General features: G+C 34.1%; 4 protein-coding genes across 5 annotated transcripts; 3 read left to right on the forward strand and 1 right to left on the reverse strand.

Annotated features, from left to right (window-relative positions):
• Positions 1-1,320: 1,320 nt before the first annotated feature.
• LOC25489461 (F-box/LRR-repeat protein 3) lies at positions 1,321-2,862 on the forward strand. The gene is made up of 3 exons (XM_024778954.1): positions 1,321-1,326; positions 1,835-2,371; positions 2,575-2,862. Exons 1-3 carry the CDS (start codon positions 1,321-1,323, stop codon positions 2,860-2,862), a joined length of 831 nt encoding a protein of 276 aa, XP_024634722.1.
• A 4,649-nt stretch (positions 2,863-7,511) lies between these two features.
• On the forward strand, positions 7,512-8,743 carry LOC25489462 (SCF E3 ubiquitin ligase complex F-box protein grrA). The gene is made up of 2 exons (XM_013605451.2): positions 7,512-7,877; positions 8,021-8,743. The coding sequence occupies exons 1-2, from the start codon at positions 7,512-7,514 to the stop codon at positions 8,741-8,743; spliced, it is 1,089 nt and encodes a 362-aa protein (XP_013460905.2).
• Positions 8,744-18,599: 9,856 nt separating this feature from the next.
• LOC25489464 (probable protein phosphatase 2C 10) lies at positions 18,600-21,265 on the forward strand. 2 transcript variants are annotated; one of them, XM_024778297.2, is made up of 6 exons: positions 18,600-18,784; positions 18,884-18,946; positions 19,711-19,950; positions 20,040-20,316; positions 20,659-20,813; positions 20,902-21,265. In XM_024778297.2, exons 2-6 carry the CDS (start codon positions 18,908-18,910, stop codon positions 21,037-21,039), a joined length of 849 nt encoding a protein of 282 aa, XP_024634065.1. In that variant the 5' UTR covers positions 18,600-18,784; positions 18,884-18,907; the 3' UTR covers positions 21,040-21,265. The 2 variants fall into 2 exon arrangements, with proteins under 2 accessions (XP_024634065.1, XP_013460907.1); XM_013605453.3 differs by having other exon boundaries at positions 18,600-18,946.
• Positions 21,266-22,641: 1,376 nt separating this feature from the next.
• On the reverse strand, positions 22,642-26,289 carry LOC25489465 (5'-adenylylsulfate reductase-like 4). Its single transcript, XM_013605454.3, has 4 exons — positions 25,719-26,289; positions 25,110-25,297; positions 24,904-25,028; positions 22,642-23,474 (listed from the first exon to the last, which is right to left on the reverse strand). Exons 1-4 carry the CDS (start codon positions 25,899-25,901, stop codon positions 23,032-23,034), a joined length of 939 nt encoding a protein of 312 aa, XP_013460908.1. The 5' UTR covers positions 25,902-26,289; the 3' UTR covers positions 22,642-23,031.
• Between the last annotated feature and the right edge of the window lie 1,092 nt (positions 26,290-27,381).

Here is a 27,381-nt window from a genome sequence, read left to right on the forward strand (position 1 = left end):
AAATCCTGCCCAAAAGTGCTGAAAGAGATAGTTTTCTTTATATATAGTATAAATACTATATATAACTAGCGAAAAAACGGGCACGTGACATGTGTAAATTATGAACGGTATTTTATATGAAATTTTGATTTTGATTAAAATTATAAAAGTATAAATTTATATAAAAGAATGATATTTAAAATATAAAAAATCAATTGAATGAATTCATTTTTTTTAAAAGATTTACTATTTCATAAATATACACATATAAATTTTTTTTTTTTTTTTGGTCAAGTAGCCTAGTGGCTAGAGCTCACACAATTTAATTGTGGAGAAGTGGAGTGTCCGGGGTTCGAACCCCGGCTCTTGCATATAATATGTAATATCCCTACCAATTGAGCTAAGCTCACGGGGATCAAAATGATTTTTTTTTACTAAAGCTAGGTTATAACTTAAAAGACCTTGCAAAATAAAAATTATTACCTTTAAACAATTTATCTGATCCAAATGAAAGATAATACCTAAAATAAATTATAATTCGGTTGATCACAAATGAAACATTGTTGCAGGTCATCGAATCTATATAAAAGTATGAATTTATAAAAAAGAATGATATTTAAAATATAAAAAATCAATTGAATGAATTCATTTTTCTTAAGAAAAATTTACTACTTCATAATTATACACATATAAAATGATTTTTTTTTACTAAAGCTAGGTTATAAAGGCACTGCAAATAAAAATAAAATAATTTTATCACTAATAATGTAATTTTGAATTCCAAATTATTTCATAAAAAATGTATTGATCAAGTGGTTCCAGAATACATTTTAAATAAGTGGGAGCACCCAGGTTCGATTCTATGTTATTATTCTAATTGATTTGGGTAAATTGTCCATGAGTCTTCAAAGGTAGGTCTCACCTTTTCCAAATAGTATTAGGTTGTTACTTCCTAAAAATAAAAATAAAAACGGTATGAGGTTGTTATATTTTGGATGATTTATGCTATTTTGGATGATTTATGCGATTCTGTTTGCCACGCTATCTATATATACACATCAACTCTTAGCAAAATATACTCACAAAAGGGTTACTTACTAGTAGGTGGTTCTGTTTTGCACGATTTATGCGATTCTGTTTCCCACGCTATCTACATATACATCAACTCTTGCCAAAATATACATAACATATTTCTTTTCCACGGAGAGGGTTAGGGTTTATTTGAGATCGTAATCGTAATCGTAAAAGAAAGAATGGTTAAAAGAAAAAAAGTGGCAGCAGGAGATTTTCATATTTTACCAAACGATTGCTGGGAACATGTGATATCCAAACTCCGCAACGATGACGGTAACAGTTGCTTAGAGACTCTATCCCTTGTATCCAAACAATTACTCTCCGTCACCAACAGTTCTATATATTCCTTGAGATTAATATACAATACATTACCACTCTCTCGCCTCTTCCAAAGGTTCCCAAATCTCATGCTTCGGTGGTGACCTAAACACACTTCTCTCTCGAATCCCTCATTCTGTTTCCCTCACTTCCCTCAACCTCTCCAACCACCCCACCTTCCCCGAGTTAGGGTTGCGAGTTCTTCTCAAAAATAATAAATCAACCTTGACCTCCCTCATTTGTTCCAAGGTTGGTTATCTCACATGTAACGATATGTCCTTCATCTCTGATTCCTTCCCGTTCCTTGAAGAGTTGGATATTAGTTTCCCCGAAGGATTAAGGGGGGGACGACTGCTACTACAACTATAACAACGCCTTAAAAGTTCTTCTTACTAGGCTTTCAAAACTCCGTAAGGTTAATCTCTCCGGTAATTCCTACGTAAATGACTCATTGTTTTTTCAGCTATGTATGAACTGCAAGTTTCTCCAAGAGGTGCTTATGTTCAACTGTCGTTCCATAACACATGCTGTTATTGCTTCTGCAATCTGCCAGAGACCAAGTTTAAGTTCTTTATCTGTTACCGACTTTAAAGAAGCTAGAGAAAGAGAAAATGTTACTTCGTGCTTCATTGATTCATTGATGAGTTTGAAGCGCTTAACTTGTCTTGATTTGTCCTATTCATGCATTACTGATTCGTTGCTTTACTCTCTAACACTTGCAGCTCTTCCTTTGAGGAAACTTGTCCTCCAAGGTCGCTGCCAATATACTTATACCGGTATCTCTTGTTTCTTGTCAAAGTGTCGATCTCTGCAGCATCTAGATATTCAACGTGCAAAGTTTTTGAATGATCGTCGTTTCAATGTGCTGTGTGCATTTCTTGGTGATTTAGTGTCTATAAATGTGAGTGGTTGTGACAAGCTCACCAATTCAGCCTTCTTTGCACTCCTTAGGAACTGTCCTTTGCTCACTGAGATCAGAATGGAGTCAACAAATATTGGAGTAGGTTCAATACCGTCCGCGTATGTGGTTGTATACCATCAAGTGAAGTCTCTCCATTTGGCTCACAATTCAGGTTTACAAGATAAACACATCAAAAGATTTGCTTTAATGTTTCCTAATATGCAACTTCTTGATTTGTGCAATTGCGGTTACATATCTGAAAAAACTATTAGTAAAGTGTTAAAGAGATGCTGTAAGATTAGGCATTTGAGGTTTCCAAACTGGAGGTGCTGAACTTGTCAGACTCAAGAATTGATGATGGTGCATTGTATGCAATCTCAAAGAGTTGCCCTCGGCTTCTACATCTGGACCTGGAAGGATGTCATCATGTCACGGAGAAGGGAGTGAGGCTAGTGTTAGACAAATGCATACACCTGAGAGAGCTTAATTTGGAATATTGTCGTAAAGTGTCTGCTGATACTGTTGCCAAGATGATACTTTTGAGGCCATCATTGAGAGAAATAATTGCACCGCCTCTTTTGAGTCTGTGACAAATGATAGGAAACTTGTTTGCTAGTATTTTGGAACTGCTATGTTCGAACTATGTTTTTTATGTTTCAAATGTTACTTTTCTTGGATTTTTTTTGGTTGAAAATGTGAACTTCCATTTGTTTTATTTTGTTACTGGTATGTGCATGATAACTGCACGAATATTCATTTAATTGTTATTATTTGAATAATACATTTCATAGTAGAGTTCATAAAAATACTGATTTTATTACATAAAATGTGAACATTCCTTTTGACGTGCTAAATTGTCGAGTGTTCATTGTATTTTTCACGTGGATGATTCTATGAGAGAAATTTCCAAAATAATATATTTGGAAAGTTGCAATGGTTAAAAGAGACCTTTTATAAAAAAAAGGTGTAATGCTTTACAATTGAAGCAATGTAAACAAAATCTTTCAAAGGGTTCTTTCCCTTCACCAAAGGACATAAGTTTCTCTATAAATAGAGACACTTTGGAGGCAGAAAAATGATAGAGAAATTGAAAGAAATTAAAAAGAGATAGAATATCACATTCTGGTGAGTCTAAATTTTGCCGAAAATTATACTAAATCATTCTTTCTTTTCTCTAGTGCACCAGAGAATTTGACAGAACTTTATTCTGTAAACTACCATTGTCGATACGCTTGGTGTGAATGTGCAAGTCACGTCAAGGATTCTATCGTATCCTAAAGGGGATTAGCCGGTATATACCCTTTTGCATCCGGTTGACATAACTGGTGGAGGTGAATCGATCCTAAAGGTTAGTGTGTCCCACACACGCTTTGGAATTTAGTGCACACTTCATCATGTTCTTCATATCATTTTCTTGGTCAAGATATTGCAGCAGACCCCAACACAGGTTCTAACAGATTCCATATTGTCCGAACTTTTGTGGAATCTTGGCATGTTGCGGGTCTGAACACTATTATGCAGTCACAGTTACATCGTTTTGAATCAGCATGGAAGTATTGATGGTGTGTGCGCCTGAGAAACATAAGATTCCACCAAATGCTATGTTTCTCTCTTTAACAGATTCCACGAAATGCACCAAATAGTTTTCATCCAGCTTTATAGTGAATTCCTGGGCAGCTTGAGCTGCAATTCCATTGCTCTTAGCTTGTCATAGTTTTCCATGAAGAGTAATATATTTTCATTCAAATTAAATGTACGACAATTTTGATTTAGATCATTGATGAATAAATTTAGTTTTCTTTTCATTTTCCTCACATCATTCTCTATTGTTATAGTGACAGGAGTCTAATTTTTTTTTTTTGTATGGAAATAGAAATCAATTGTCTTCTTCCGGAAGGAAGCTACAAAACAAGAAGTGATACATGTAGCAGACACATGCTATATGTCCCACGATAAAAGACTCCTCAACCGATATGTAGCAGACTCAGTGCAAGAAATAACTACTAATGATTTGATACAGACCAATACCTACTTACAAACAAGAAGCAACAATGCCAATAAATTATAAAGCTCACCACACCCATTGGATACCCAAAATATATTTGAGTGCTACTGGGCGGCAAACAAAAATTAAATACAACCACTTTCTTTTCAAATTGAGTAACCCCTTGGAGTCTGAGTTGTTACAACGACCTTGTCATGACCCTTTTTTTTACTTGAAAGAGACGGAGAAAACAATTTACGAACCCTTACTTGTCTAGTACGTTTAGGGTCTTTCTCACTATCTCCTAGCAACTTTTCCTTTCTTCCAACCTCTGCACTGTTGATATTAGGCATTTTGGACGTGCAAGGTGTTGATGAATTCTTAAATGGTACTGAAATTGATCAGTCTGGAGTTTGATAAGTCATGCAATGCATTCTTTTAAACAATTTCTATCATATAATTTTGAGTTTGTTTCATTTTCTTGAATTCGTTCTCTCGAAAAGTCATCATTTGATCTATTTAATTTGCTCCTCACCAATCTGTGATTGTTTCAGTGACTTGAAATCGTTCTCCAGAAAAGTCATCCTTTGCTCTAATTCCTACTCACAATTCTGTTTTCTTTTTAAGTCAAAATCAACATTAATAGGGGAAAAGACACCACAACAGGAACTAGAACAATATAAAGTCTGGACAACACACCAAAAGCTTGAAAGGAAACATAATCTAATAATAGTCAAGCATATGTCAAATAGCAGCCAAGCAAATCTTCGAATGCTATAATTCATGCATAATGTCAAATAATAATTCAAAGTTCTGAAAAATCAAACTTTATACCAGGTACATCTGGTACAAATAGCAGCCAAGCACAGTTCAAATAGCAGCCAAGCACAGTTCAAATAGTAGCAGAAAACTCTAAAGTAAATACAATCTGTACCATTTTGAAACTAAAGAAAATTCTAAAGTAAATGCAATTTGTCAAATACTAGTATGTATCAAATATGATTTCCCTTTTCCATTTCATCTTGTTAATTGGTCCATACACAATTTTTTTTATCAAACCATTGCTATGCTGACTATACAACAAACGAATACATATATACAAAAAAACTGCAGTATTAAGCAATCAAAACATGTAACCTTTGTATAAAAAATGATATATTTATTACTTTGTGTATTTTTAAAACATATTATTTTTATGGATTCTTTAAACATTGGACACTTGTTAGCATGATACGATATAATATTACACTTAATCTTATCATTCGTACTACATAAGCATTATAATTAGAGTTTTTCTATTTACACCCTATGTTTTTCTGGTTACACCCAAATTTTCTTAAATTTTTTTATAATACCAAAATTGCCCTTTTATATAAATATTCTTAAAACCCTAATTTTATTCATTGTCAGTGAGTTTCACCCTCTTTCACCCCACAAAGTGATCGATCAAACAATTTGATGTTCAATATCAATCTCCATGAAAATTAAAGAGTGAATCAAAATATTTTTCATCCATACTCAATTGGATATAAGTAAGTGAATTTCTTCTTCTATTTGCTAGTTTCAATTTTTTTCCTTCAACTGCAATGATGCACTGTACGATTACGGTTTTAATTTACATTGGCAAGGTTAACTTAAATTCAGTTTAAGTAGGTTCATGTAAACTTAAGTTTACATGAACCTACTTAAACTGAGTTTACATGAACCTACTTAAATTGATTTTACAAAATCGCAGAACTGTGAATCGCAGAACAAGGAAAACACAAAATCAGAACTGAGAACCCATAACAAGAAAACACAATCGATTGAAGAACAACACTTGCTAACCTGATTTGCTTCGAATTTTCTTTGAAATCATGAATGGACGTGAGAAAGTATGGTTTTGAAAATCTTCGCAGAACACAATCGATCGATTGGAGAATTATGGTTTTGGAAGAAGGGTTTTGGGGTGTAACCAAAAAAGAAGGAATAGGCTTTTTGAAAATCAAATTTTATGAAAGGGTAATCTTGTCATTTTAGGGTGCAACCATGATTAACTAGGGTGCAAGTGAAAAACTCTTATAATTAACTATATTGTCAAGTTTTTGACTAATTCAATTCGTTGGTCAATGATCCTATAATAATTTTAAGGGCTGCAATTATTAAACATTTTCAACTACTTGATGAAGGCTCTAAGAATTTTGGGTCATTTTTAATTAAGCAGCCACTAACGTCCAATTAAATATAACACATGTAATAAATAGATAAGAATAGATTTAAATATTAAAATAAAAGTGTAACAATTACAAATGTCCAATTTTTCCCTTTATCATTTAAAATTTGTAACAAACTAGATGAGTGTATTTATATTTACTTTTTTATTATCTCGATTATACTTTTAAACAACAACTTTTTCTGTAATAAAGATTGTTATTGACGTCATTCAAAAAATAAGATTTTAAATTATATATTTTTTTTGTTATATTGTTTGTTTCATTGAAATAGATAATCATAGTTAAATTGATTTGTTATAATTTAAAAGCAAAAAAATTTTACATTTTTACTTTTAATTAAAATTAAAATTTCATAATTTTTAGTAATTTTTAAACGTCGTCTCTTCGCTAGTTTGTTATAAATTTTGTTACTAGTATTTTGCAAGATATATCTCTCAGAAAAAAAAAATGTTTGCATGATTTATGCGAGTGTGTTTTCCACTCTATCTATATATATACATCAAACTCTTGGCAAAATATACTTACATATTTCGTTTCCACCGAGAGGGTTAGGGTTTCTTGAGATCGAAAAGAAAGAATGGCAGTGAACTTGTTATCCGGTAAAAGAAAAAGAATGGCAACAGGATATTTTCATATTTTACCGGACAATTGCTGGGAATATGTGATATCCAAACTCGGTAATTAACAATGACGGGTTGCGTAGAGACTCTATCCCTTGTATCACAAAACAGTTCTATTTATTCCTTCACATTAATCAACAATACATTACCACTCTCTCGCCTGCCTCTTCCAAATGTTCCCAAATCTCACCTCCCTCGACCTTTCATGCTTCTGCGGTGACCTAAACACACTTCTCTCTCGAATCCCTCATTTTGTTTCCCTCACTTCCCTCAACCTCTCCAACCACCCCACCTTCCCTGAGTTAGGGTTGCGAGCTCTTCTCAAAAATAATAAATCAACCTTGATCCCTCATTTTGTTTCCCTCACTTCCCTCAACCTCTCCCTCGTTTTTTCCAATGTTGGTTATCTCAAACGTAGCGATATGACCTTCATCGCTGATTCCTTCCCGTTACTTGAAGAGTTGGATATTAGTTTCCCCAAAGGAATAAGCGGTGACGACTACTACTACAACTATAACAATGCCCTAAAGGTTTTCCTTACTCGGCTTTCAGAACTCCGTAAGGTTAATCTCTCTGGTAATTCCTATGTAAATGACTCGTTGTTTTTTCAGCTATGTATGAACTGCAAGTTTCTCAAAGAGGTGGTTATGTACAAATGCCGTTCCATAACACATGCTGGTATTGCTTCTGCAATCTACCAGAGACCGACTTTAAGTTCTTTATCTCTTACCAACTTTAAGGAAGCTAGAGAAATAGAAAATGTTACTTTGTACTTCATTGATTCATTGGTGAGTTTAAAGCGCTTAACTTGTCTTGATTTGTCCTATTCATGCATTACTGATTCGTTGCTTTACTCTCTAGCACTTGCTTGCTGCCAGTATATACTTATACCGGCATCTCTTGTTTCTTGTCAAATTGTCGATCTCTGCAGCATCTAGATCTTCAATGTGCAAAGTTTTTGAATGATCAGCATTTCAATGAGCTGTGTGCATTTCTTGGTGATTTAGTGTCTATAAATGTGAGTGGTTGTGACGACCTCACCAATTCAGCCTTCTTTGCACTCCTTAGGAACTGTCCTTTGCTCACTGAGATCAGAATGGAGTCAACAAATATTGGAGTTAGTTCAATACCGTCCATGGATTTGGTTGAATACCATCAGGTGAAGTCTCTCCATTTGGCTCACAATTCAGGTTTGCAAGATGAACACATCAAAAGGTTTGCTTTAATGTTTCCAAGTATGCAATTTCTTGATTTGTACGCTTGCCGTTACATATCTGAAAAAGCTATTAGTAAAGTGTTAAATAGATGCTGTAAGTTTAGGCATTTGAACTTTGCCTTCTACCCACAACCTAAGCTATTTTTGATCAACTTTGAAGTTTCCAAACTGGAGGTGCTGAACTTGTCAAACTCAAGAATTGATGATGGCGCATTGTATGCGATTTCAAAGAGTTGCCCTCGGCTTCTACATCTGGACCTGGAAGATTGTCATCATGTCACGGAGAAGGGAGTGAGGCTAGTGTTAGACAACTGCGTACACCTGAGAGAGATTAATTTGCAATATTGTCCTAAAGTATTTGCCGATACTGTTGCCAAGATGATACTTTTGAGGCCATCATTGAGAAAAATAATGACACCGCCTCGTTTTCGTCTGTGACAACGATAGGAAACTTGTTTGCTAGTATTTGGAATTGCTCTTTCAAGCTAAGTTTTTTATGTTTCAAATGTTACTTTTCTTAGATTTTGTTTTGGTTGAAAATGTGACTTCCATTTGTTTTATTTTGTTACTGGTATGTGCATGATAGCTGCACGAATATTCATTTAACCGTTATTATACATTTCATAGTAAAGTTCATAAAAGTACTTATTTTATTACATAGAATGTGAACATTTGCTTTGACCTGCTAAATTGTTGGGTGTTCATTGTATTTTGCAGGTAGATGATTCCATATTGTGTAATAACTTGCACATCAAGTCATTGATTTTATAATGACAATATTGGTATTATGCTCTTTTCACTATTTGAATAGTTTTACTATTTTATTTTTCAGATTAAATAATTTGTTGGTTATAGAAAGGTTTAACGTGGAAAAGAATATGTTATGTGAACAGCATAAAAGGGATATTTTTATTGAATGATAACCATCATATTTATACATAGAGAAAAGCCTAAAATAATGCATAAAGAAACTACTATTTGAAAACTAAATGCCTAAAAAATTGGTATGAAATAGAGCATATCAGAGAGTTTCTAACAATAACATAAAAAGATAATAGATCCTACAAATTAGGAACTTAAAACAGTAGTTTCATAGTCATCTAGTCAACACTCCTCCTTGACTCTGAAACTGAATACACCAAGCATTTGTGTCAAGAATTCATATCTAGCTTTGTCATATCCTTCTGGTTCCATGAAAGCAACGTTGCACCTTTGGTAGATGTCTGAAAGTGATCTAGTTCCTCTAACAGGTTCATCATCAACATCTTCATTCTCCTCCTGAAATTCAAACTTCTCACAATCTTCCCAATTCCAACTATCTAACTCAGGAAATTTGACATCTCTGCTAACAATTACTTTGTTGCTTTTTGGAAGATAGATTTTATAGACTTTTGAAGATGAGCTATAGCCTACAAAAGTTTTAGGTTCTGCTTTCTTCTTGATTTGTTCAAGGACAACATCCACAACAGAAGATTTAGGCTTGCTTTTAAAACTGCTAATAACGTTATTGGACACTCCTTTATTCATTTGTTCCCATATGGCATCAACTTGTGCTTTTACTTCTGTAACATCCTATTTTGATTCCAGGCTTTCCCCTGGAACAGGTTCTTTGACAGATTTTGCAGAGTTTCCATTGATTGTATCGACGGAACTCATCACTCCCGCAACGTTCACAATAGATGGATGGTGGAGGAACGCAACACCAACTTGAATCCTTCCTTCCTTGTGTACAACAACATGTTGTTCCTCATTCATCAAATCCAAGGCAAAGCTCTTGCCTTTCATTTGAACATTGACCATTTGTATGTTGTTTGCATCTTTAATCACACATTTTTTATCCTCAAACAACACTTTATAACTGTTGAAATATATAATATTTCTTTTTATTGTTATTCTATTTTTAATGGTTGTTTATTTTTCATTATATCACTCCTTAAATTAAGGAGTTGATTAGTTGTATTCTCTCCTATAAAAGGAGAACCATTTTCATTGAAATAAATCACTTTGAAATTTCAACATGGTATCAGAGCCCCCGATTTTTTGGGACATTGCTTCCGCATAAACCCTAGCTGCCACCATTACATTTTTTTTTCTTTTCTGGGTTTTCAGATCCAACAAGTACTGTTCATTGTGTGCACTGTTCACACGGTCACTATTCATCTCATCGGCACTGTTCACGCGTCGTTACTGTTCACGCGTCACTATTCATTGGAGTAAAAAAAAACTCAAACTTAGTAGTTTGAGTCGGATCAGATAGTGAAAATTAAGGGGATGAATAAATCAAAGACCCGAATAGAGAAGGCGCGGCAAAGGGTGATGATGGGTAAGACAATTTTTAACTCGTCAATCGAAGGTCGTGCACTCCAAGATACTTCTGATCAAGGGCAGCAGTCTTTCTCAAACTCACTTCCGTCCACCAATGAACAACTGTACAATATTCTTGACTCTCAAACTACTTCCCGTATGTTTTCTTTCGGTTCCATTGCCCAAAAAGGTAATTTTTTAGAGTCAGCCCTTCTTAGTGTCAAACCAAGTCGTACTTGGATTGTTGATTCAGGTGCTACCGATCATATGACAGGAGAGTCTAGTATGTTTTCTTCATATAGTCCTTGTGCAGGTAATTTAAAAATTAAGATTGCTGATGGTTCTCTTTCAGCCGTGACAGGAAAAGGTTCGGTCATTATTTCTCCATTATTAACTCTTCAAGATGTTTTACATGTCCCAACTTTATCGTATAACCTATTGTCTGTCAATAAATTATTCTAGGATAAAAGGTGTCAAACTCATTTTTTTTATACTCATTGTTTGATTCAGGATTCAATCTTGGGGAAGACGATTGTCAGTGCTAAGCTGAATGGAGGACTCTACTACCTTGAAGATGAACTTGAAACTGGACATCAACTTGGACAAATAAGTTCTTTCTCTGAATCCTTTTTTGTTTCAAATGATAAGGATGATGTTATGTTGTGGCATTTAAGATTGGGCCACCCAAGTTTCAAATATTTAAAAACTGTATTTCCGAAATTGTTTGTTGGCAAGGATTTTTCTTCTTTTCAATGTGAAATTTGTGAACTTGCAAAACATCACAGAAGTTCTTTTCCTGCCCAAACATATAAACCTTCAAAACCTTTTTCTATCATTCATAGTGATGTTTGGGGGCCTAATAGGATTAATTCTTTATCCAACAAAAGATGGTTTATCACCTTTACTGATGATCATACTAGGCTTTGTTGGGTATATTTATTAAAAGAAAAATCAGAGGTAGGACAAATTGTCAAGAATTTTATTAAATTAGTGTAGACCCAGTTTAATTCCACTATACAAGTTTTCAGAACTGACAATGGAACTGAATATTTTAACACAGTTTTAGGAAACTTTTTTTATGGAAAATGGGATAGTTCATCAAAGTACATGTGTTAACTTACCCCAACAAAATGGAATAGCGGAGAGGAAAAATAGGCACCTTCTTGAAGTGGCTAGAGCCTTACTTTTTTCCACTAAAGTTCCAAAATACTTATGGGGTGAGGCTGTTTTAACTGCTGCACATTTAATAAATCGTATGCCATCTCGTGTTTTAAACCGTAAGACTCCTCTCGAAACTTTTTTAAAATTCTTTCCAATTGCCTCTGTTGCAGCCAATTTGCCTCTGAAAATATTCGGATGCACTGCATTTGTCCATGAACACAAACAAATAGGCAAACTTGAACCTCGCGCTATTAAATGTGTCTTTGTTGGATATTCCCCCACTCAAAAAGGATACAAATGTTTTGATCCCAATTCTAAACGGCTATTGGTAACTATGGATGTTACTTTTTTTGAAAATAAACCTTTTTTTTTAGAGCAATCATCTTCAAGGGGGGAAATTAAATGAAGATTCATCTTATTTTTTTGAGAATTTAATTCTTTCCGAAAATATGTTTATGTCACATAGTTCTAGGTCATCTGTACCTATAGAAAATGCCCCGGATAATGTAAATGAACCTACTCCTTCCATGAGTGAGGATGTCACAAAATCAGGGGCAACAAACCAAAATTCTAATAATGATTCTTTGGAACCTAAAGATAATCAAGAATTGATTCAAATGTCACTACATGAACATCCTTATAATGAAACAGAAAGGAAGTTTGGAGAAGTTGAAGGAACTTGGAAAGGAGTAATTTATGGAAGAAAGAACCATGATAAGGTAGTAGAAGACTTGATTCCTCAGCACAGTCATGAATCTGAACCGAGGGAGAATCAACCTACAAAAACAAACAAAGGTAAAGGTCAAATTTCTCCTGATTTTCATGATCGTATTCTTGATGTTCCAATAGCTCATAGGAAACCAGTTAGAGCTTGCACCAAGCACCCCATGTCTAGGTTCGTATCAAATTCAAATTTATCCTCCTCTTTTTCTGCATTTACCTCTCATTTGTCTTGTATAGAAATTCCAAAGAATGTACAGGAAGCTCTAAATGTTCCAAAGTGGAAGGAAGCTGTGTTTGAGGAGATGAGAGCTCTTGAAAAGAATAACACTTGGAATGTTATGACTTTACCGGTTGGAAAGAGAACTGTTGGTTGTAAGTGGGTGTTTACCGTAAAATACAACTCTGACGGTTCAGTAGAAAGATATAAGGCAAGGCTGGTTGCTAAAGGATTTACTCAGACATATGGCATGGACTACTCAGAAACTTTTGCTCCTATTGCAAAGTTGAACACTATTAGGATCCTCTTATCTCTTGCTGCGAATTTGGATTGGCATCTACATCAATTAGATGTAAAAAATGCATTTCTTAATGGTGATCTAGAAGAAGAAGTGTACATGGATGGTCCTCCAGGTTTTGAAGAAAAATTTGGGTCAAAGGTGTGCAAATTGAAAAAATCTCTTTATGGTTTAAAGCAGTCTCCAAGAGCTTGGTTTGAAAAGTTTACTCAATCAGTAAAGAAACAAGGATACACTCAAGGGGAATCAGATCACACTTTATTCGTAAAGTACACTCCCGATGGGAAAATTACTATTCTAATTGTTTATGTTGATGATATAGTTCTTACCGGAGAAGATGTGACAGAAATGGAGAGACTAAAGAGAAACCTCGCAGCAGAGTTTGAAATCAAAGACTTGGGATCTCTAAAGTACTTTCTTGGCATGGAAATAGCTTGATCAAAGAAAGGAATATCGGTGTCGCAACGGAAGTATGTTCTTGATCTCTTACAAGAAACGGGTATGAGTGGATGTAGACCTGCTGATACTCCCATGGATCCAAATTTGAAACTTTGGGAAAAAGGGGACACACCCGTCGACACAGGAAGATACCAAAGGTTAGTTGGGAAATTGATTTACTTGGCACATACAAGGCCCGACATTGCTTTCCCCGTTAGTGTTGTTAGTCAATTTATGCATGCCCCTTATGAAGAACACCTTGATGCCGTCTATAGAATTCTGAGATATTTGAAGGCTGCCCCCGGAAAAGGTCTATTTTTTGGCAAAACCAATGATAGAGATGTGGCTATTTTTATTGATGCTGATTGGGCAGGATCCATTACAGATAGAAAGTCGACTTCAGGTTATTGTACCTATGTGTGGGGAAACTTGGTAACATGGAGAAGTAAGAAGCAAGGTGTAGTTGCTAGAAGCAGTGCAGAGGCTGAGTTTAGAGCAATGGCCCAAGGAATTTGTGAGGGTCTTTGGATTCATCGAGTTCTAAAGGAGATAAAGATGACAGTAGAACTTCCATTGAAATTATATTGTGACAACAAGGCCGCAATAAGTATAGCTCATAATCCAGTTCAACATGATCGAACAAAGCATATTGAAATCGATCGTCACTTTATAAAAGAGAAATTAGATTCTGGAATACTTTGTCTACCTTTTTGTGCCTTCAAATAAGCAAACAGCTGATATTTTGACCAAGAGCTTAGGAAGGACAAGTTTTGAGCATCTCATAAGCAAGTTGGGCATGATTGATATCTATGCACCAACTTAAGGGGGGGTGTTGAAATATATAATATTTCTTTTTATTGTTATTCTATTTTTAATGGTTGTTTATTTTTCATTATATCACTCCTTAAATTAATTAAGGAGTTGATTAATTGTATTCTCTTCTATAAAAGGAGAACCATTTTCATTGAAATAAATCACTCTGAAGTTATAGAGAAATTTCAACAATAACCATTCTCTAGCGGTTGAGTAACACTCAAAAGGTTTTGATTAATTTTAGGAACATATAAGACATCAGAAATTAGTTTCAAACCTAAAAGGCTTTCAATTGCAACCGTTCCCTTGCCTTTTACTTCGATAAGTGCGCCATTTCCAATTCTGACTTTGGAAATAGTTGTCTCGTCCGGATCATTAAAGAGCTCATGATCATAAGTCATGTGGTTTGTGCAACCAATATCTATAAGCCAACTCTCTTGGATGGTGTTGGTGGCAAAGCATGATGCTACAAAGAGTTGCTCCTCCAAAGTTTGATCTTCAGCAGCCTTAGCTTCTCCCTGATGTTGAGCCTTGCATATTCTTTCCACATGTCCTAACTGACAACACTTCTGACATTTTACGTTTGGTCTCCACCAATATCTGTTTTGTGGATGGTTATTTTTTTTGCAGTATGGACAGGGTGAAAAGAGACTTGTATTGCTTCTCTGGTTTCTTTTCTCATTCCTTCCACCATTGTAGTTCTTTAATTTAGCTTGTAATGCTCCTTCCACTAAACCTTCAGACCTTATCATTCTTCTTTGTTCTTGGGCCTGCATAGCATTTACAAGCTCTGCCACGGTAAGCTTTAACATGTCCTTGGTATTTCCAAGGAAGTTATAGTTGCTTCAAATCTTTCAGGGATAGTCACGAGTATTTTCTGAACTATTCTTGAATCAGATAATTCAGAACCATGCAATCTTACTTTGTTAGCAATGCTAATAAGTTTATTTGCATACTCTTTAATTGTTTCAGACTCCTTCATCTTTTGCATCTCAAATTCTCGAATCAAATTAAGTGCTTGCATCCCCCTAATTCTTTCATCTCCTTCATATTCAGTTTTGAGGAAATTCCATATTTCAAATGCTGATTTGATGGTCATAATTCTGGTGAAGATTTCTTCTGAGACAGCAGCAAACAAAGTAGCCCTTGCTTTTGACTTTCTTGTTTTCCTTTCCTTGTGATTTGTTATCTGAGCCATTGTTGGATTGTCTGACAAAGGAAGAACTTCGTAGTCCTCCTCAATAGCTTCCCAGAGGTCATTTGCCTCTAAATACGCCTCCATCCTTCTTTTATTCCATGGTAGTTTAACTTTTTTACTGGAAGAAATACACTGTTATGTCCCTCATATTGATAGTTTCTGCTATTTTTCTTTTATGTCAGATTTCTATCTATTGTGAACATGGTGTTTCATCCCAGCTGTATACTTCTGTTTCTGCTATACTGTTTGTCCCTTAAATTGCTAACTATGTGAAGATGTTGAAGAGAATGAATGACATACTGTCCGAACTTTTGTGGAATCTTGGCATGTTGCAGGTCTGAATGATATTATGCAGTCACAGTTACATCGTTTTGGATCAGCATGGGAAGTATTGATGGTGTGTGCGCTCGAGAAACAGAAGATTCCACCAAATGTTATGTTTCTCTCTTGAACAGATTCCACCAAATGCACCAACTAGTTTTCATACAGCTTTATAGTGAATTCCTAGGCAGGTTGAGCTGCAATACCATTGCTCTTAGCTTGTCATAGTTTTCTCTTAAGAGTATTATATTTTCATTCAAATTAAACGTACAACAATTTTGATTTAGATCATTGATGAAATAAATTTTAGTTTTCTCTTCATTTTCCTCGCATCATTCTCTATCGTTATAGTGACAACTGACAGGAGTCTATTTTTTTGTATGGAATTAGAAATCAACTGTCTTCTTCCGGAAAGAAGCTACAAAATAAGTGATACAGCAGACACATGCTATATGTCCCACAATACAAAGACTCCCCGCAGTCAAGCATATGTCAAATAGCAGCCAACCAAACTGTGGAATACTGTAATTCAAGCATATTGTCAAATACTATAAATCAAAGTTCTGAAAAATCAAACTTTATACTAGTACATCTGGTACAAATAGCAGCCAAGCATAGTTCAAATAGAAGCAGAAAAATCTGAAGTAAATGCAATGTGTGTGCCATTATTAAATGCAATCTGTCAAATACTATAATTCGTCATGTTATACATGGAAACTATACATCATTGTGAAACTAAAGAAAATTCAAAAGTAAAACCAAGAACACCTAATTGGAAATTATACATCACTATGCAATTAGTAAAAAGAGAGAGAGAAAAAAAATCAGAAACTAATCTCGAAAATCATTAAAGGATCTTTCTTTACTACCCGGAAGAAATCAAAATAAAATCACTGTTATCCTTCTTTTCATTTGATAAAGGCGATGTAACAGAGTTATCACGGGCATCCATTTGTAAGCGCTTCCAGTTATTCTAGTTGCCTATGTCGACCATGATTATAGAAGCTTACTAATATTGGAGTATGAATATGGATTTTTGAAAAAATGAGTTTCTGAGAACCTAAATGTTGTAGAAACACGCACTCTGGTATTCTAAAGTGCAATCTTCATTGTTCAAGTGTTGCACCATCTTCTCCAACAACAATTTTTCTAACAAACTCATCATTTTGTCAAGTAGACTATTTTGAACTAAATCATCAATATTATATTACCTTATAATTTATCTTGGACTACACAAATTTTTTATCTTTGGAAAGCGTTTTAGTTCCTTCTTCATTTGAGTCTGTGACTAGAGGTACATGTGCTAGAGCTAGATTCAACTCAACCATTGCTATGCTGACTATACAACAACACACACTTACATATATACAAGAAAATTCAGTATTAAGCTCAAAATATGTAACATATATGTGTATAAAAAATGATATACTTATTAATTTTTGTATTTTTGACAGATTATTTTTATGGATTCTTTAAATAATGGACACTTGTTAGCATGTTATGTAATAATATTACACTTAATCTTATCATTCATACTACATAAGCATTATAATTATCTATATTGTCAAGTTTTTGACCAATTCAATTCGTTGGTCAATGATCCTATAATAATTTTGTGGACTGCAATTAGTAAACATTTTCAACTACTTGATGAAGGCTCTAAGAATTTTGGGTCATTTTTAATTAAGCTGCCACTAACGTCCGATCAAATACAATTTTTTACTGCAATACTAAATTATAGAATTTTGTCCAAAACTTTAAGTTTAATTTTTGATATTTTGGAGATTGACTAAGGTGCTGATTTGAGAAAACGGACTAATATGTTTTCAACATGATTTAATTACCAATATTTCAATAGTTAACAACAGATTAATTAAATTATTTTACTTGTTAAATCATTTTTATTGGACACTTTTTTTTAGAGTTTAATGGATATTCACTAAATAGATTTACACTGTCATCCAATAAGAATCACGTGAGTGATTTCCAAAATAATGAAATTATATGAGATTCATTGGAAGATCCAACTATCAATTATAGCTAGGCACTCTAGTTTTGCATAAGGTGGGCGCTCGACACCGCCCTGGGGGTTAGACGCCCTACTTGCGTGTAGCCTGGACCGTTAAGTAGGCATATCTTGTGTTTTTGTAGTTTTCTCATGCCTTTGGGTTTCAATTGTTGTATCTCTTTTTGATCGATATGTGTTGTTTCATGATATTACTTTATTGAAAGGGAAGAAACACATGATTGTGACTCTTGGTGAAAGGGTGTTTTTTCATATGTGAAATAGCGTGTCTTGTATTACAAAAACATGGTCCTTAAGTACATGAATTTGGTCTATCTTATTAACCAATTATTTGCCATTTTCTATCTCTAAGTTCTCATTATCTTCTTTAATAAGAATAGTCTATTCTTATTGGATATCATGGAAAACTAGTTTACACTAAAATGTAACGCATTCTTTCTCTATTTTTTAATCAGTATAAATAAACATTTACTCGCTTGAATTAAAATAGGATGGTCTAAACTCACGAGGTTCAATCATACGGAAGATTATAAATTGATAAATCATTGTTCGAATCCCAGTTAGGAGGGGTATCCACCACTCTACCCAATAAGTATCGAATATACTCCTATGGGGATAACTTATGTAAAACAAATAAAATGGATGGTCTAATTTTCAAACTATTTATTTTTAAAAACAATATTTTCCTTTTCCATTTCATCGATCCTTTTCTTCTGTCTTTCTCATTGTGTCTCTGAAAGAGTACAAGACAATCTTCAATATTTTTATTTAGTCTTTGTGAAGCTTAAGGTTGTCGAAACATTTAACACAATAAATAATAACATCATAACATAAGCATCCTACGTTTCCTTTGTCTCACACAACACAATCTTTTTATAAATATCTCATGTTTCTTTATCACTGTCTTCTGAACAGTGGAAACAAACATAGTATCAATGAATTCTTCAACTCCAACATAGTTGAATCCTTATTTTGACCGAGTTTAGTTTCATTCATCTATATCTTTTTCCTTTTTTGCTGTTTTCACCACCTTGATGACTTTCTACACTTGTTTTTGAAAATTTTGCTTTTGATCACAGAGTTTGTGATTTCAAACAAAAATCATGGATAGGCTATGCTGTTTTAAATCTTCATACTCTCAGGTAAGCATGCAATTTTTCTGTTAGCTATATTTTTTTATGTGATTCTTTGCATGACCCATTATCTATTGTTTATTGAGTTTGATGAAAAACATGTGTTTATATTCTCACTTGTTATTTGAATGGAAATTGGCACTGATTTTCAGGAAAAGTCAAATTCTAATTCTAGTTCTAGGATTCATATTCCTATAAAGAGAATTACTATATTTGAGTTTAACTAAATCATCAATATTAACTTATAATTTATTTTTGACTCCATTATCTTCCTAGCTAGAACTTTAATGTATTATTAGTATAAACTTGGTTAGTAATTTAACTAATTTTATTTGTTACAAAATGCTAGTTTGGTCTAGATCATCATGCAGATAGTATGGGAAAGAAACTGTTTTGAAAAGCACTTAGAGGACAATTAACTTCTGTGGAGTTTGTATTTTTCCAGCTTTTTTTTACCTATTTGAACTTATATACCGAGTACCGACAAAAGAACATGTGATGTTGTTTAGGAAAGCTTATAGAAGCAACTTATGACATGTTGATATGCTGTTTTCATCTTATTTCTATAAGCTTTCCAGGATAGTTTATAAAAACAGTTTATAGCTTATACAAAAAAAAAAAAAAAAAAAAAAAAAAATTGACTTTATTTGATATTTTGTTAGGAATAGCTTATACATAAGCATTTATGTGAAATCAAATACTACTGCTTTTCGTTTGCATGTACCTTAAAACTGAAAGGAATATTCGAATTTTCTGTTTTGATTGCTTTACAGCTTGTAGCATCGCGTCCTTCATCCAGCACTGGTAAGGGGAAGAATTATGAAGGTTCAATAAAGTATGGTTTTAGCCTGGTAAAAGGGAGAGCTAATCATCCAATGGAGGATTATCATGTTGCCAAGTTTGTGCAGTTACAAGATAAAGAATTGGGTTTGTTTGCTATCTATGATGGTCACCTAGGAGACCGTGTCCCCGCCTACTTACAGAAACATTTGTTTAGCAACATTTTAAGGGAGGTTAGAAATCATTATATATCTTTTATGCTAGTTTGATCAAAATTCACATTTGAGAAGTTATATTATTGTGCATTTTGATTTTGTCTTAGGAGGGATTTTGGGATGACCCTACTCTTTCTATCTCAAAAGCATATGAGAGCACAGATCAGGCTATTCTATCACATAGTTCTGATTTAGGGCATGGTGGATCAACAGCTGTAACTGCGATATTAATCGATGGAAGAAGACTATGGATAGCTAATGTTGGAGACTCACGAGCTGTTCTTTCAAGAAAAGGGCAAGCAGTACAAATGACTATCGATCACGAACCTAACACAGAACGAGGCAGCATTGAGACTAGAGGTGGTTTTGTCTCCAACTTGCCAGGTACTTTAAACCATTAATTAAACCAGAATTATGTTCCTAATGATGAAACAATTGACATATCCCAATGCATGCTAAAGTTAGCATTGTTTAGAATAGAGATACTTGACATCAGTGTTGTTAAAATGTAGCTAGAGTACCGCTATAGAGCGATAAGCCTATAATGTAGCAGAATATCGACAGACTGCTATTGTTCCGCGATATACTATTTAGTACAAAATGGTGTCTAATAGACTATAGAGGCGTTATCGGTTGCATAGTGGAATTCGACCAAATTGTTGTTTTCCGTGATCCGCGATTGACAACACTACTTAACAATAACATTAATGCTGTTGTTGATTCTAGGTGATGTGCCAAGAGTAAATGGACAATTGGCTGTTTCTCGCGCATTTGGAGACAGGAGTCTCAAGTCACATTTGAGATCGGACCCGGACGTACAAACAACTGATATAGATGTTGATATTGAAATTCTAATCCTTGCAAGTGATGGAATTTGGAAGGTGAAATAGTTATTTTTGATTTCTTGGCTCTTTCTTTTAATGCTCAATATTATTAAAAAATAAAAATTGTTTGCATGTGGTAAACTAGGTAATGGCTAATCAGGAAGCAGTGGATATTGCTAAAAGAATGAAAGATCCACATAAAGCAGCAAAACAACTTGCAGCTGAAGCAATAAAAAGAAACAGTAAAGATGATATATCTTGTGTTGTGGTTAAATTCAGATGATTATCTTTTTTACAACATGTGTCACAAATGATAAAGAGAAAGGGATTTGTCAAGGTTTGAAATTGCTTTTTTGAATAGATTTTATTGTTTGAGAATGTTTGATTTCATTCCATCAAGTGTATCAGAATCTTCTGTATATTGTCTTATTATTCTTCATAAGGCATTGTAAAAGGTGAATATGCTTATAGTTATTGATTCCATTATAGCAAGTGTTTGGATTGAGATACATCGGTTCTTTCCAAGGTTGTATACAGCATTATTTGATAGATATATATATATATACCTTCTTTTCTCTGGTCCATTTTCCAAATTGAAGGAGATGCTCAAGTTGAGCCTTTGAAATATTTTCCATGATCCAGTAAAGGTAGCTTTTGCTACAAAACCATTTTGTACAAATCATTTCATAGAATGAATAGAAGCATCTCTGACTCTGACTGAAGAATAAGATAGTACCACAATTTTTGTAAATTACAAGAGATAAAATATGTTATACTTCGGTCCAATTTAATTCATACAAATCTCTTAAAAATGATGAGCAACTGTAAAGATTCTCTCTCTTTGTGATGGTTAGCGAAAACTTCACTATCAACTTACTTTATTGTAAAAGATGAATTTTAGTTATAGTTTTAATCACCTATTGAAAACTTCATTCAAACTAAATCATTTTATTTTCTAGAGTCTTGAAGTCAATAAAGAAAAAAATTCTGCTTAAAAAAGCCAAGTTGTAAAAAATTATGCAACTCTTAAATAATTCACACTTCTATATCTATGCAACCCACTTTGACCTCAAACAGATTCATTCTCATATGGAAAACTCAATTGGATACTCCCATTGGAGATGTTCTTTGCAACAATTTTCAATTTTCAAATTCCATATCCAAGTCTTGTGAAAAAATAATTAATATTTCTTCTTAAGTGGGACAAGGTAAATCTACTTAGGTTAATTAGGGTTCCTGGTGAATCTACTTATGTTAATTAGGGTTCAGTGTATTTTTCTGTTGAATAAACGGACAATCCCATTCTTGAACTAATATTATCTTTCTAAAGAAAGTCATCAAACTATTCTTCCATCCATCTTGTAAATCCTTTTGTTAGTTCATCATTCTCTTTCCTAAGGGTAAACAATAACGTTCTTTCTTTTTTCTGTGTCACTTTCGTTTTCGTCTTCAATGCCATCTAATCCAAGTTGCTCTTCCTCACCCAGGTAATGGTCCTTACTCAGCCTTTTTATTAGGGTTTAGGGATTTTGTGGTCAATGTCTGATTGGCGAACAAGTTTTCTTCCTCGTGGCAGGAGCTGTAATCCTACAGTTGTTTGGTACTGCTATAGTTTTATAAAACAAATTGTACTCGTTACAAATGATCAACTAAATTGTTTCTCTAACCAAAAAATAAAGCTTTACTCAAGCTATTTCAATGTAAAGCCAATTGATCTACTTGATCCAAGTGGTTTAAAGTCATGTTCTCATGTCAGCAGCACAGTGATTCAGCAAAGGAAGTAACTCCCATCCCAAGCCAAGATTTTTTAAACAAAGCCAGCAACCACTCCCATTGAAATCTTTTAATCAGATTTATTATTTTTGAAGTTTTACAAATAAATAAGTTTGAGTACACGAAACATCGCAGCCAATCATTACGGGCAGGATTTACAATCATTTCATTCCCAACAAAATTAATTTTTTATGAACTGATGATCAAAACATTTGACCTTCAGGTAAACCTACAAAAAGTCAAAGAATTACAGATTTCAGGTCTGAATTTTTCTGTTTAAACTATACACATTGAAGTCAATTTTCTAGAATGCTGAATGAAGTATTTCTTGATCATATGGACAAAAAAGGGACGATTACATCATTCAGTAACACAATTGACTATACTAAGCGTGAGGCTCAAGGATGTGAAGATGATTACACAAGAGTACATGGCATAACTTGCAGCCAAGCCTTTAATAGGGTAGGGTATACTTCACAGGGAAAACTGTTTGATAGTCAACTTACTGGTGCATCGCACGGCTGGTGCTTTCTTCTCCAATCGAAACTGTGGCAAGGGACTTGGAAGCCCATGCCTTAGCATTCATTGCTCCTTCCTGCAGATTACTTCTCTTGCATGGCTCTTTCAAACGGTAAATTGACTGTATTATTCGCTTCAAATAAACCAAAGGATGTTCCAGCAAGCTCCATAATCTAACATTTTGAATGACCCTTCCCCAAGCATATTGAATACATATAAGCAGTGTAGGAAAAAACAGGTAGAGTAATCTCAAAGCCACAAATGCAGTGGCCAGAGCCAAATAAGTTTCTTGACCCAGTAAATTTTCTGGAGACCTGGCCCATGAAAATGGACAACTTTCTGGTTCAGTGTCCACGTGATTCTCATTAGCTGATGGGTTCCCAATTTTCTCAAGGGATAGCTGATCAAGTGAATCAATCTTTATTCCTACAATGATAACCAAATAATGAACTAAATACAAGAAATAGGATGCAATGATGTGCTGTTGCAACTGCATAGCACAAAGAACATTACAACTTCATTTTACAGACTATCCCAACATTGCACATGACCTTCCTATGATCCCAACCTCCCAAGGCCTAACTGTTTCTCTTTTGTCACGTAAAAGACGCAGTAATCACTTGATTGCAACATGGGACAACCAAGGTACAATCAAAGCGGATCAATGAAAAACAGTAAATATTCAATCTCAAGTAATCAACAAGCTGCTGAGAACACGGTTATAAAATTGAAATTTGAATCATGAATTGGAACACCTACTTTCTATGTCGTGAATTGAATCTTAATACTTAAAAATAATATATAATAGTTTTCATGGGAAAATAATTTTAAAACAAAAATACTAACATTTTGGGGAACAAACAAAAAAGAAAAAATAAATAAATAAAAGAAAATGTACAAGTACGGCCCAATACAACCTACCCATTCTAAAATAAAATATAACATCAAACAGAAAAAGAAAGAGTTGGGCCCAATACCCTCTCTCACCCCTAGGAAGAAAAAACCCAAGCCTCCCATAGTTTGAGCACTGTCTACAAACAAGACACAGGGGACCAAAAATCATAGACGAATCGAGGAGGGAGGGGCACAAAGCACTGGACAGGCAGAATAAAAAAAATTGTGTAGGATGGACAGGGGACAAGACACTAAAACTTTCTTTGTGATACTGACTTGAGCTCTTTGAAGAGTTTCAGTCTCAGCTATTTCTGTCCCATTTAAGAAAAATTTTGCAAAAAAACATCAACTCGCCTTTCCAGAACCAGCTATGTGCCCAGCCTGTTTCTGAACTTCACTCGCAAAGGCAATCGAATAGACGACTCACATCATAATTGTAATTCATGGATTCAACAGAGATAATTGTGATTCATCCTACAATTGAGGCCCAAAACCAATTCAACTCGAGATTTGCAATTTATTATTTATACGCTTACACCTTTTATACAATATTTCAAGTAAGGACATTTCAGTCAATGCATTTAAAATGTTATAAACTCATCTTATATTCCCTGCAAATCCCCCGTCAGTATTGGACGAGAGCTAAAATGAGTATGAGGGTTTTTGTTTCCCTTCATTCCCCTCAAAAATATTTAACCAAAGGTTTAAAATTATCTCTACCCTCCCTTTCTCCCCAACAAAAAAACTATGTAATGTAAATGTACATGTATTTATATTTTGAAAGCTTTATAAATAGATTAATCTCCCTGATCTAATTTAAAGTCCCTAAAATGAATTAATTGTGTCTTAAAAGACTGCCGAGTAAAAGTTGCAGCTCAAATTGATAATAGGATGAAAAACAAAGATATAGAACGCAAATTTCAATGTATGGAAAAAGTACAAAAAAGTGCCCCTTACTTACCAGTAACATCATTGTAGAACCCTACGAGAGAGCCAAGAGTTCGAGATCCTTGATATCGAACGCGCATGGTAGAATTCAAAATGAATAATGTTGGGAAACCATGGACACCATACTTGGATAAAGTACTGCCAAAATAAAAATTTCATTAAAGTGAAAGAAGCCAAAAATGAATGAAAGAAAAGACAAAAAACACTAAATACACAAACCTCGGCCTAACTGATGATTCTTCAATAGCAAAATGAGGAATAGTAGGATGTAACGAAGAAATAACAGAAAAAACCGGTCTAAATATCCGAGAGAAAGGACACCATGATGCATAGAATAGCACAGCCACATACTCATGATAATTCTTATGAACCATATTCAATGCCTTCTGCAAAGAAGCCTCATCTCCCTGCATAATCATAAAAATAAAAATACAGCTTCTGTAAACAAACCTTAGTGATAGTTATTGCAATCTTATTCAATCACCGAAATAATTAAATAACACTCTCCCTCCACTGCACATAATCTTAATTTTTAATTCTTTTTCGTCAAATAACCTAGTGGCGACAATCACACACATTAATTGTGGGTTCGAGAACACATCCCAAGACATCAAATGTTTGCAGCTGCCAACTGAGTTGTAGTTACAGAAACGCACATAATTTAAATTTGGCACAAACAGTATACACCAGCATAACATTTTCGCTAATTCATATAACTATAGCAATTTCATATTAACAATTCATAAAAGACACAAAAATATTATAAATTTATAATCACAAAAATTCAATTTTTCAAATGGGATTAGAAAGAAAGAGGAAAAGGGTTACCTGGGTGACACCAACATAATGAATGGATCCAAGAGAATCAGATAACGAACAAATCGAATCAGAAAACCCTAAAACGAAATCCGAAAGCGATTCCTTGGGACAAACGGCGGTGGTGGAAAGAGATTGAGCGGTCCCACAACAAAGCAAGATGGCGAAAACGATCTCCGATCTCCAAAGCCTCATCCTCGTCCCTTGGATTATTATTACTAGGAAACGAAAATTGGGAACGAAGAAGAAAAATTGAGATGGAAATGAAACCCTAATTGGATTTGAAAAGGGAAAATGAGAACGAGAACAAAAAGAGGGTTATTGAGATAATAAGATGTGACGTGCCTTAAGCTTATTGGATGGATTAATTGTTATAATTTAAATGAAAAAATAGAAAATATTATGGAAGAGGGTTTGGGGTTGGTTTGTTGGGAGATAGAGGAAGGAGAGGAAGGTGATGGTGGTTAGTGGAAGTGAGTGTGATGATCGGTGGTGGATGAATTGACAATGAGGTTGATACCAATCTTCATGGATACATACCACTATGGTAATGGTTGGTTGGTTTCTAATCTTTATTTGACTTTCTTTTTTATATTCTATTCTCTCTTTCTAGCTAAAATTCATTATTTGTTTAAACTCATCAATCAAATTCATTTTATATACCTTACCCTTACTATATCATAATAATTGCAACAAAAATATGTATTGAAATTATTATTTTTTAGGGAAAAAATATGTATTGAAATTTTTTTTTAAGGATGTATTGAAATTAGATTGGTCAGACTCACCTCGACCTAATAGGCTCGTATATATAAATAATTTGAATTGGTTCGGCTTTGCTTATTAAATGAAGGCTTAAATATGTAAATCGTCCCTGTAATTTGGCGTGTTTTTGGTTTTCGTTCCTGTATTTTTTTTTGTTCTAAAACAACCCCTATAAGTTAATAACTTTTTGATTTTCGTCCTTCCCGTCAACTTCCGTTACAAAAACGCACATGTGGCAAACGGACGATGACGTGCTAGTGCCTGACGTGGCAGACGATGCTGACGTGACAAACTTATTGATGAGTCACACAGTGAGAGGGACCAAAGCCAAAAAAACAAAATTCGTAAAGGGACCAAAACCAAAACCAAAAAACGAAATTTGTAGATGAACTTGACTATTTCAAGAACCAAAATCAAAAAACGAAATTTGTAGAGGGACCAAAACCAAAAAACGAGAAGACGAAAAATTCAAATTTAATTACATTTCTTCATCTTCTTCCCACATCTTCTTCTTCATTACTATCATTGTCTTCGTAAACTTCATCATCATCATCAACCAAACACAGAAATTCATCACTTCAAAACCCAAAAATCCATCAACTCAAAACAACAACAAACTCAATCCAACACATTCAATTATACTTTCATGTGATAACTTCTCTTTTATTTCTTCTCACAAACAACAAAATTAAATTAAACCAATATACCCACTGTTCAACATGCAATCCAATTTCACACACTTTAAAATCGTTTAAAATAAAACTTATCTCAATTCAACATTCCAACATATTTTTCAATTCTATTTATTATCCCTCTAGATCTTCAAATGAAAAGAATATTCATATCAAACTTGAACCTTTCTCTTATAATCCAATTTCACACAACAATCTTCCAAATCAACCGGAAATAA

This window comes from Medicago truncatula, chromosome 3 (genome assembly GCF_003473485.1).
Source record: "Medicago truncatula cultivar Jemalong A17 chromosome 3, MtrunA17r5.0-ANR, whole genome shotgun sequence".
Taxonomy (NCBI): domain Eukaryota; kingdom Viridiplantae; phylum Streptophyta; class Magnoliopsida; order Fabales; family Fabaceae; genus Medicago; species Medicago truncatula.

Coding starts and splice junctions, on each gene's coding strand:
- LOC25489465 (XM_013605454.3), bottom strand. CDS start 25,901: ATGAGGCTTTGGAGATCGGAGATCGTTTTCGCCATCTTGCTTTGTTGT. Junction 25,029..25,109: donor GAATCATCAGTTAGGCCGAG/GTTTGTGTATTT, acceptor TTATTTTGGCAG/TACTTTATCCAAGTATGGTG. Junction 23,475..24,903: donor GTTCTACAATGATGTTACTG/GTAAGTAAGGGG, acceptor TTATCATTGTAG/GAATAAAGATTGATTCACTT.
- LOC25489462 (XM_013605451.2), top strand. CDS start 7,512: ATGACCTTCATCGCTGATTCCTTCCCGTTACTTGAAGAGTTGGATATT. Junction 7,878..8,020: donor TGTACTTCATTGATTCATTG/GTGAGTTTAAAG, acceptor CGATCTCTGCAG/CATCTAGATCTTCAATGTGC.
- LOC25489464 (XM_013605453.3), top strand. CDS start 18,908: ATGGATAGGCTATGCTGTTTTAAATCTTCATACTCTCAG. Junction 18,947..19,710: donor TTAAATCTTCATACTCTCAG/GTAAGCATGCAA, acceptor ATTGCTTTACAG/CTTGTAGCATCGCGTCCTTC. Junction 19,951..20,039: donor TTAGCAACATTTTAAGGGAG/GTTAGAAATCAT, acceptor ATTTTGTCTTAG/GAGGGATTTTGGGATGACCC.
- LOC25489461 (XM_024778954.1), top strand. Junction 2,372..2,574: donor TGGAGTCAACAAATATTGGA/GTAGGTTCAATA, acceptor CTGTAAGATTAG/GCATTTGAGGTTTCCAAACT.